The sequence below is a fragment of the Medicago sativa genome, chromosome 3 (assembly GCF_051527215.1).
Source record: "Medicago sativa cultivar Bolivia chromosome 3, Bolivia_mono, whole genome shotgun sequence".
NCBI lineage: Eukaryota > Viridiplantae > Streptophyta > Magnoliopsida > Fabales > Fabaceae > Medicago > Medicago sativa.
In genome coordinates, this window is record NC_140751.1 from 79783347 (window position 1) to 79795352 (window position 12006).

The 12006-nt window shown below is 30.4% G+C and overlaps 1 protein-coding gene across 1 annotated transcript; it reads right to left on the minus strand.

The window, feature by feature from the left end:
- Nucleotides 1-7765: 7765 nt before the first annotated feature.
- On the minus strand, nucleotides 7766-10734 carry LOC146940650 (chromatin-remodeling complex subunit). Its single transcript, XM_085754361.1, has 4 exons — nucleotides 10596-10734; nucleotides 10334-10517; nucleotides 9622-9689; nucleotides 7766-8066 (listed from the first exon to the last, which is right to left on the minus strand). The coding sequence occupies exons 2-4, from the start codon at nucleotides 10506-10508 to the stop codon at nucleotides 7935-7937; spliced, it is 375 nt and encodes a 124-aa protein (XP_085610487.1). The 5' UTR covers nucleotides 10509-10517; nucleotides 10596-10734; the 3' UTR covers nucleotides 7766-7934.
- Nucleotides 10735-12006: the final 1272 nt, after the last annotated feature.

A 12006-nucleotide genomic window follows, 5' to 3' on the forward strand; every position in this document is an offset into this window, starting at 1 on the left:
ATATTTGAATATGAAAATTGCTTGATGTTGTATTGATATGAAATATATTTAAAGAGGATTTAGAAAACATCCATGAAGCAAGACATCAGTTCTAAGGGGTTCCATGAACAATTACTAATCATTTGAATAACACATGTTTGTGAAAAATTGCTTTCTGACATGTGATAATCGATTATCATGTTTTGGTAATCGGTTACCAAGTTTCCAACGTTCCAAAATTTGAAATCAACACTTGGTAATCAATTACCATGTTTTTGTACACCTTTTATAATTTGTCTAAAAATAAAATAAAACATTAAAAAGAAAAATTAGTTTTTTTTAAGATGCATATGCAAGCAACGTGATTACAAAAATGAAAGTTTCATTTACGTTTTGATTACAAAAATAAAGGTTCTGAGAATCAAATTGTTTCCAGGTAATAAGTAACCCTATCTATGTTGAATGCTTTCCCTATTACGGATGTCGGGACAATATTTATGGCTTTTTGAGGAGCACAATGGAGAAAAGCTATAGCAAATGGCTTTTTCAATATTTATGTCAGGTCTCATAATCCAAAACATTGTGCTCCTCAAATATTGCTCCTCAAAATTCAAAAAGCAACTGTATGGCTTATTTGCTATAGCTATATTCAAATAAGTCATACAGTTGCTTATTTATCCATTGTGCTCTTCAAATATTGCTCCTCAAAATCCAAAAAGCAACTGTATCATTGACATATTTGTGAATCTGATTAGGTGCAAGCTTATTTATCTACTTAATGTTTGTTGGGACACATTGGTTGCAGTTTCTATGATCGTTCATCTCCAATCTACACCAACTTCGATATTTGCCTCCATCAAAGATGCTTGATGCTGATATCACCGACAGTGTTATTGGGGAAGGATGTGTAATTAAGGCAAGCTTTTCTAAATCTTTCATATTTTCCCCTACCATCGTTACTAACATGGCACAAACTTGTACGTTTCTTGGCAAAGATATCTAAATGAATAAGACTAGTTAATTTGTTGAAAAATAAATTTTATTTTTAATACTTTGTTCCACAGAACTGCAAAATTGATCATTATGTGGTTGGACTGCGATCTTGCATATCAGAAGGTGCAATTACTGAGGACATGTTGCTAATGGGGGCAGATTATTATGAGGTAACATTGCTAAATAGATAAAATAAATAATTTTTTTTGAGGGAAAATAGATAAAATAAATAATTAATGTTTTTGATATTATTCACCTAAGTTCAAAGTGGTAGTTGCATAATTTTATAATTTTTCTAAAAAAATAATAATAGAACATTCAAGAAAAATTAGTTGATAGTTGATACTTGATAGACGTACACAATACTTAAACGTAACAGGGGGGTTAAGGGAGCTGACCAAGGAAAGTGGAAGTTGAACTCAACCATTGAGGGAAATAGCCAACGGCTTAACAATTGAACCAATTTTCTTGTCTATCATTTTATATTTCACACACATGCTAATATTTTTTATTATTACTACGTGATATGTATGACTCCAAATGTCATAATTAATACATGAATAGTTACTAGTTAGAGAGAATGAATTCTTATTAAAATATATATTGATGGTGTTGCGCAGTTTGTTGGTGTTGTTGTTTGTGATTGATATGCAGCGGCGAAGCTAGCAACTTTTTTACGATGGGGCCAAATGTAAAAAAAATATTTTTATTTCTTTTATTGTAAGCAGCTAAGTAATTTGCAAGAAATTTATTCTCTATTTTATGTTTGAATCTTGTATTGACAATTTTCATTGCCAACAAAACTCTCTTTGTAGTTGCTAAAAGGACCTAAACTATAAAAGAAATTAGATGAAACAAATCTATCAAGCTAACTTTTGACAATTAAATTTATTTGAGGTAGCTAAATATATATTAATGGGGTAGCTAAATGTAAATTATACATATTTTTTCAAATAAAACAAAAAAAATTGGGGTAGCCAATGCTACCCCATAGTTGTTACTTAGCTTCGCCCCTGTTGATATGCATGATGTCAAGAGTCATGTTTAATACATTTTTTTTTAAATAGAGTCATGTCTAATACATGAGAATGAGAGAAAATCAATAATGTATGATTTATCTAATATTTAAAATTTAGATTTATTTATTTAAATTTCATGATATATGTTGATAAAAAATCATGATATTTGCTCAAAAAAATATCATGATATATATTATATTTATTTGTATCATTTATCCAATTAAAATTTGTAACACTTAAATATTAAAATTAAAATTAAAATTCTTGATCAGGAGTATCCAATTTTTTCTTTCTAATTTGAACAAGATGTGTTTTACTTACCTAATCGAATTTCAGATTATCACCTTTTTTCCTTGAAAAATTGAGGAATAAGACCATACTTTAAATTTCTATCCAACATTCAAGTTTTAAAATATCAACAACATAATATAATACACAAAAAATTAACAAAATTAAATATAAAGTGCTTAGGAAAATAAATAAAAATAATATCAAAAAATAAATAAATAATTCAAACGAAATGACAAAAACTAATGTCGGTCATATGAATGAATTGAAAGTAAAAATACTCGAACAAAATTTCAATCTTATAGTCTTTTGCCTCTTTCCCCTAAAAAAAAAAAAAATCTTTTGGCCTCTTTAATCTCTGTGTGTTATGTGTGTTGGATCATCAATTAAAAAAAATTCATTATACAAATTAGTTGGTCTCATTTTCGTTCAATTATAGTAATTTTAATTTTGTATTTGAATTCATTACCTTCTTAATTTGTGTGAAGTAGAAAAAAATCGTAAAATTTGAAACGGGGGAGTATAATGGAATTGCTACTGATAGTTTTTGAACATACTGATCCTACGTGAGTTGATTCAATGTCAGTTAGTGAGTTATGAAACCTTTCATTTTAAATATACATGTTAACTAAGGGGTCTATTATTCACCTGTTTCAATAAATAAATAAATAAATAAATAAATAAAGTGTTCCATTATTCACTCCTTTTTTGTTTTCTTCTTCAAGAATATAATCTCAATTTTCAACTGTTGATCCGTAAGAGTCAGCTGACAAGGAGAATATTTGAGTGACTTTGAGATTTAATGACATTGGTGACTTTAATGCATTTTAGACAAGAGAAGGTGATAGATGAATGATTAAAATAAATTATTTTAATAAGAGAGAATATTGATTAAAAAAGAGATAAAGACAAAATCATCAACGTCATCAAACACAAAGTATGTCCGACTTAATGGTAAGAAACCAAAAGTATGTCTGAAATCATAGTGAATTTCACAAAATCACGGTGTAAATTCAAACGTGCACCAAGCTAAAATGGGGAATAGAATAGGATATGTATATCTAACAGAGGAATTGATATTTATTCAAAAAAAAAAAAAACAGAGGAATTGATATCACAAATTAAGAAGCTCATGTATACTGATACACTGCTACAGCTTACTCATTTTAAATATTGGTAGACTTATTGACTTGGTCCCACGTAAGGTTATTTTACACCATTGAGTTAAGTTCTGACTAAGTACCTTGCAATTCTCCGGGTCCATTCTATGTAACACTTCCAATACCGGAAATCAATATTCAGAACTGTTGGTCATTACTTTGCAACCAGACTAAACTGTTCTTATGGTTGGATAAAATAATTCATATGTTAAGTGTTATAGTTAAGGTTTAATTTAATTTCCCTCACATTGAAAGTTTATGCAATGCACCCTTAGTGAAGTTATAAACGTTTGCACAACAACAAAGTAATTGGTCACTATTCATGCATATATGGAATAAGATGATTAGGCAACTGATAATCATTGTATTAAATCATATAAGAAATTTACAAAAATTCTGCTAATCATCTGCAAGCTCTTGCAAAGACCCCTAAATCTATTTAAAATCGTAAGCTGTTGCAAACACCCCATAAATCTATTTAAAATATTAAGAGTTAATACAGCGATTGATAAAAGAAAACATCGTCTCAGATGTCAGAGTAAGTGGCATGACTACTTAAGAACAACAGCTGCATTCCTCAGACCGAGGTATCTTTGCACAGACTCGTTTGGAAGCAATCTGATCATCTTGAAAACATCAGTATTTGCATACCGGAGATTAGTCTTAGGATCATAGTAAGGTGTCTGCAAAGTAAACCGATTAGTTAATTCTCTAGTGCAAATGCTTGGTATGCCATGGTATAATTATCATCACCGTTAACATTTTCTTAATTAGTTAAATAATTAATTAAACCAACATACTTCACACCAAGTGATATAATAACCATAAACAAATTTTAGTTGTATGTTGTTTTAGCATGAAGTTAATTCAATAGAATGTGGGGTTGGGTAGCTCAACTGGTTTGAACTAACAGATAAGGAGTTGGAGGTCTTGGTTCAAACCCAGACGAATGAGTAATATTAATCTAACTACTAATATTTGCTATTTAAAAAAAGTTAATTCAATGGAAAATGCTAAGGTATATTTAAGTCAAGCCTGCATAACAAGGTGCTTGAAAGGTCAGCATCACAATAGCATGCAAAAAACCAGTGTGAAGTTCAACAATTACAAAGAAATCAAGTTCAATCAGTGTGACTAAATAAGATATTATTCAGGTCTTTCACATTATCCTAAATCAATCTAGTACTTGTTGCACAATTCATTTGCAGCACTGTCTTTGGAGTAAGGAAAAAGGGAATTATAAAGAGGAGATAAATAATGTGGTATACAAATACTTTACACTATCCCACCCATTTCCAACTATAATGATTCTTAATTTCAGATATTTATCAACTAAGATGCTAGATCTAAACCTCAACATAACTTGTACTTTTAAATTAGGTCAAGTTGAAAACATTTCAACTCCAAAACATTTCCTATGTCTAAGAATACCCAAATTAAACAGGCACTAATGCATGAAAGATAAACATCAGGTTACCGGAAAACAAACTAATATCCACTCAAACAATTTAGCGGTGTTAGTGATATGTAAGTGGAAGATAAAAGCGCCATGGACATTAAAGTAGATGTCATAGACATTCAAGCACATTACATCGTGTTGTTCATTTGATATCTTGAGCTGGATCGTGTTGTTAATTTGATATCTTGAGCTGGGTAGGATGAAAGTGTGGGTGTTGTACTAAAAGTTATGGGCATGAACATGAGAAAAATAAACAAGATTTTGCTGGCAAACAGCAGTAACTGCTGAACACCAAAGGAATCTAGATTGAACCTACTAAGATTGTAACTTTAATTCAATGTTGATGATAACTCTTTTATCATGGTATTTATATCAACAAATGATATGATTTTAATATGAAAGATTAATTTATTAATAAAGTGCATGATCAAATATTATTGTGTGTACAATCAAAAGTTATTGTTGAGTTCATTCTTTACATTATAACTATATAAAATGGATCAAGAAAATATTTCCAAGAAATCGAATTTTGATCAATGGTTTAGACGGTATTCCAGACAGCCGCCGCAACAAACCTGACAATTGGCCACTACTTTGGCCGCAGTGGAGCACTCCGTGCCCATTCTCCATGCGCGCATGAGAAACCCCGATCAGCGAGGCCGATCGCCTGATCCGGTGAATGCAGAGGTGAACACCGCCAACAATAGTCATGATTGATATGTATGACCTCAATAGTCATGATTAATGGGGGTGTTCGCGGTGCGTTTTGGTTTGGTTCGGTTGACTTTTAAAATAAAATCTGAACCAAACCAAACCAATGCGGTTTGGGTTGGATCGGTCGGTGCGGTTTTTTTTTCAAAACAATACAATTTTTTGTTTCCAACTTTAAAATCGAGTTAAAAAGCTAAAACACAACATGTTTTCGACAATGTTTTTAATTTCATCCAACATTACAATTTTATTTTCACAAAAAAACATATACCAAATTAAAAATGTGGACAACAAGTATTTATATTAGGTAAGAAATGTAAAAGACTGAGATTTTATCATTCTCTAAAATTTTAAGTATCATATAAATATATTTTTGAAATAAAAAGCAAAGTAGAAACTTAATAAGAGAAAAGTATGTCATTGCATAAAAGTTTGCATTATGTTTCTATGAGTATTGGTTTAGGTGACATAGATTTAGTTAATGTTTTTCTTATGTTGCGGTTTGGTTTGGTTTGGTTTGGTTCGATTGATAAAATAAAAACCACAAACCGAACCAAACCATGCAGTTGAATAAAAAAGTGATCTGAATACATTCAAACCAAATGCGGTTTTTCGCAGCTTCGTTTTGGATTGGTTCAGTTTGCGGTTTTTCTATTGGATTGATTCGGTTTTGAACACCCCTAATGTTTAATGAATGAGAAAGGAAGAAAAACAATAATGTATAATTTATCTAATATTCAAAATTTAGATTTATTTATTTAAATTTCATGATATATTATATTTATTTTTATCATTTATCTAATTAAAATTTGTAACACTTAAATTTGAAAATTAAAATTAAAGTTAAAATTCTCGATCAGAAGTACCCAATTTTTATTTCTAATTTAAACAAGATGTGTTTTACTTACCTAATCGAATTTCGTATTACAGAACCTGTTTCCTTTGAAAATTTGAGGAATAAGACCATACCTTAATTTTTTACCCAGTATTCAAATTTTAAAATATCAACATCATAATATAATACACAAAAGAATTAACAAAACTAAATATAAAAAGTGTTTAGGAAAATAAATAAAAATATTAACAAAAAAAAAATTAATCAAACAAAATAACAAAAATTAATATTGGTCATATGAATGAATTGAAAGTAAAAATATTCGAACAAAATTTCAATTTTATATTCTTCTAGCCTCTTTAAATATATATTGATGGTGTCGTGCATGTAGTTGGTTGGTGGTGTCATTGGTGATTGATATGCATGATCTTTTTATTGGTTACATTTTGATATGCATGATTTGAAGAGTCATGTTTAATACATAAGAACGATAGAAAATTAATAATGTATAATTTATCTAATACTCAAAATTTAAATTTATTTATTTAAATTTCATGATATATTATATTTATTTTTATCATTTATCTATTTAAAATTTGTAACACTTAAATTTTTAAATTAAAATTAAGATTCTCGATCAGTATCCAATTTTTATTTCTAATTTGAACAAGTATTTTACTTAGCTAATTGAATTTCATATTACCAAGACCTTTTTTCCTTAAAAATTTGAGGGATAAGACCATACGTTAGATTTCTATCTAACTTTCAGATTTTAAAATATCAACATCATAATATAATACACAAAAGCATTAACTAAATTAAATATAAAGTGTTTTGGAAAATAAATAAAAATATTAACAAAAAAATTAAATTATTCAAACGAAATAACAAAAATTAATATTGGTCATATTTATTTGAATTGATTTCATACTTAGTCCGTCCTAAATTATAAGTCGTTTTAAAGAAATATTTGTCTCAAATTATAAGTCGTTTCACAATACCAATTAAGCATTAATGTTATTTTTTCTACTATACCCTCAACTATTTATTACTCTATCTTCTTTCAATTCTTTAATTTATCTTTTATATACCCTTAACATGAATTCCACTTCCTAATTTATATGAAATTGTGAAAACGTTTTACTCAAAAAAAAAAAAAAAAAAAACAAAGAAATTGTGAAAACGACATAAAATTTAGGACGGAAGCAGTAGAATGGAACTACCTGGATATATGCTCATTCTTTACTACTGATAGTTTCTGCTAGTGACTTTGAACATACTGATCCTAAGTCAGTTGGTGGGCATATATGTAATAATATGATTAGGCCACTGATAATCATTGTATTAAATCATATTGGAAATTTACAAAAATTCTGCTAATCATCCATAAGCTGTTGCAAACACCCCATAAATCTATTTAAAATATTAAGAGTTAATACAGCGATTGATAAAAGAAAACATCGTCTCAGATGTCAGAGTAAGTGACATGACTACTTAAGAACGACAGCTGCATTCCTCAGACCTAGGTATCTTTGCACAGACTCGTTTGGAAGCGATCTGATCATCTTGAAAACATCAGTATTTGCATACCGGAGATTAGTCTTAGGATCATAGTAAGGTGCCTGCAAAGTAAACCGATTAGTTAATTCTCTATCGCAAATGCTTGGTATGCCATGGTATAATTATCATCACCGTTAACATTTTCTCAATTAGTTAAATAATTAATTAAACAAACATACTTCACACCAAGTAATATAATACCCATAAACAAACTTTAGTCGTGTGTTGTTTTAGGCTTTTAGCATGAAGTTAATTCAATGGAATTGTGGGGGTAGCTCAACTAGTTTGAGCCAAGAGATAAGGAGTTGGAGGACCTGGGTTCAAATCCGGACGAAAGAGTGAATATTAATCTAACTACTAACATTTTCTATTAAAGACGAAGGAGTGAATATTAATCTAACTACTAACATTTTCTATTAAAAAAAAGTTAATTCAATGGAAAATGTTAAGGTATATTTAAGTCAAGGTGCTTAAAAGGTCAGCATCACTATGGCATCCAAAAAAACCAGTGTGAAGTTCAACGATTACAAAGAAATCAAGTTCAACTAGTGGGACTAAATAAGATATTATTCAGGTTGTTACATTATCCTAAATCAATCTAGTATTTGTTGCACAATTCATTTGCAGCACTGTCTTTCAAGTAAGGAAAAAGGGAAGTATAAAGAGGAGATAAATAATGCGGTATACAAATACTTCACACTACTCCACCCAATTCCAACTATAATGATTCTTAATTTCAGACATTTATCAACTAAGATGCTAGATCTAAACCTCAACCAAACTTGTACTTTTAAATTAGGTCAAGCTGAAAACATTTCAGCTCCAAATATTGACAGGACAGATACAATGAACCATGTCTAAACTTACCCTGTACTTTCCCATGTCTAAGAATACCCAAATAAAACAGGCACTCATGCAAGAAAGATAAACATCAGGTTACATGAAAACAAACTAATATCCACTCAAACAATTTAGCAGTGTTAAGTGATGTGTAAGTGGAAGATAAAAGTGCCATGGACATTAAAGTAAATGTCATAGACATTCAAACACATTATCTCCTGTTGTTCATTTCATATCTTGAGCTAGGTGAGATGAAAGTGTACAAGGGGGGTGTTGTACTAAAAGTTCTGGGTATGAAGATGAGAAAAATAAACAAGAATTTTGCTGGCAAAAAGCTGTAACTGTTGAATATCAAAGGAACAGTAGATTGAGCACTCTACTGCGCATCCTAAGGTGAAAGTAAAATATAATTCTTTGAGAAGGCATAGCATGCAAAAATTTCAACGCATGTAAGTAGAATATTTTTTTTATCACCACAAGTAATTAGAAGATAAAATCACAAAATTTGAATGCTAGCACAAAAGCAATGTGCATGTGTCATAAGTTTCAATTTCAAATGCCATCAACAGATTCAGTAAAATGTTAAAGTATTACTAGTGACAAGAAAAAGGATAGAATAGATAAATAGAACATAGTTAATTTCATAATTTTTGTAAAATAACAATATGTGAAAATAGCCTTTCAAATAGATATTTTGCAAACATTTTCCACAAAATGAAAAGCACTTCCTCTTGCAGGGAAACATCACAAACAAGAGCAATAAAGATCACTACATACCTCATAGCCTGTAATATCGCAAATTCTCTTGCATGGATGCATAGAAGGGGGTGACTCAATATTGACATCTGCAAGACAATCCAATAAAAAAAAAACAATTAAGATTCTTTTCCATGGAAGACACACATATAACAACAACAAAAACTGGGACATAGGAGTATCCGACATTGAGGTTAAACATCAGATTCTTACAATTGTTGCTTTAGTATTCCAAATGAAAGAATAAATATCATTAGAGTGAAAAAAGCACAATTAGAGTGAAGAGAACACATCCACCAAAAGCAAAAACAACAACAACAACAACAACAACCAAACCTTATCTCACCAAGTGGGGTAGGCTACATGGATCAAATTACGCCATAACGCTCTATGACATAGACCACATACGAAAAGGGAAAATACAAATAACAAAACTAAGAAAGTAAAAGTATAGAAGCAAAGTAACAATAACAACAACCAAGCCTTATCCCACTAAGTTTGGTCGACTGCATTGATCAAACAAGTAACGAAGCTATAATGTTCTATCATACATCTATTCAATTCATTAATCTCTAGATCTTTCTTAATAGCTAGCTTCTACTGATTTGACCACGCTCCATCTTATCTACTCTTTTTTACAACATAATCTACAAGTCTTCTCTCTACATGTCGAAACAACCTAAGCCGAGAAACACAAATTTCATAAATCGTAATAATAAATGATTTTACTCACAATTGGGTTCATCAGGAGGGTAATTTTGGTAATTTTCAGCTTGAATAATCTGCTTAAGATGTTTCCAGTGTCTGCCTCTGGATTGGCCTTTAGGGTATTTGTCATACATTTGAATTCTCTTAAAACTGAGATAGTTTGGTAACACTAACTCTGCATCCACCACCTCTGCTTCCATCTTCTTAACCTTCAACAAAATCAGATCAAATAAATTAACAGAACGAGAAGAAATAGAATCGCAAAGCAGGAGATTCAATTGACTAACCTGTTCGTGCAAAACGGTGGCCGATTAGGTTTCGCAGAAAGGAATTTAGGTGTTCTTCTAATTTCTCACTTTCTCATACGTTTTTTGGGGAAAAAGAAGTGAGTTTTCAGATTTTGTTATTTTCTGGATCCGACGGTTTACAGAAACCCGGACCGGTTGTATGGTTTACTTTGTTTGGTCCGGTTTAAAGCGGTTTTGGCAGTTTGTTTTCAACTTTGACCGAGACACAAGCAACGGAAAATACAATGCTAATGAGTGGTTTAAGACATTGGTTAACTGCCCTCTTAACTCAGTTGGTAGGGATAATGTATAATATACCTCATCCGTTTTAAAATGAGTGTCGCTTTAGCCAATTGCACACAGATTAAGGAATATAATAAAGTATTCAAATGTCATAGCAATTTTACCAAATTATCCTAATCAACTATTGATTTGTTTTTCATTTGAGAAAAAATAATACTTTGGAAGTAGTGTAACATAGTATTAATTGAAGGGTACAATTGAAAAGAAAAAGTTATTATTGCATTGGAAACTGAAAGCAACATTCATTTTGAAACAATTTTTTTTTTTGCTAAAACGACACTCATTTTGAAACGGAGGGAGTATGCAATATCTGTGTTCAAACCCCGACCAGTCTTTAACTGCACAGGGAGACTCCATTTCCCATAAGTTTATATTAAAAAGTTGTGTAATTATTGTATTGACAAAAATAATAAATTATATTTCCAAGATGAAATTTCCTTTAATAAAATTCTTAAACAATGTCTGGTTCTTATTAGCAATACTCTATTTTTTAAGGGTACAAATATTTAGTTGATCACAAACATTTGAATAATTTATTTGAATAAATCCGCAAATTATTTTTTTTAATCAAGCACACATACACAAATATTTTTGGTTACAAAGCTAAAGAGAAAGAAGAAAAAACAAAGCAAAATGAAAGAAAAACTAAGCTCTATGAAACCAAGTTACTGTGGAGTTCGTGGAAAGAAGGTCCAATATGTCAACATGAAGAGAGTGGTGGACCATGAGATCAGTGCTAGAAGAAGTTTTAAGCTTAGTTAAAAAGTCTGCACAACTTTTTCCCTCTCGGAGTATGTGAATGATGCAAACATGCCAATCTTGATGAAGAAAATCTTCGATGTCCTGGATCAAAGCAACAAAGCAACATACTTGTGTAACCTCTGTGTTTTTATCATGAAGGATATCATGCACACATACATGATCAGAAAAAAGGTAGAATGAAATATGTATGATTGTGTCCAAATAACGTGTACAAATATTTGTGACCAAATAAGACTTCCTCATTTAACAAGCACCACAACAACACCTGTAGTCAAATTCGATTTTCAAAACATCGAATAGAAAGGTCTATGATGAATTTTGTCTCCTCAATTACTCCTGGACCCAT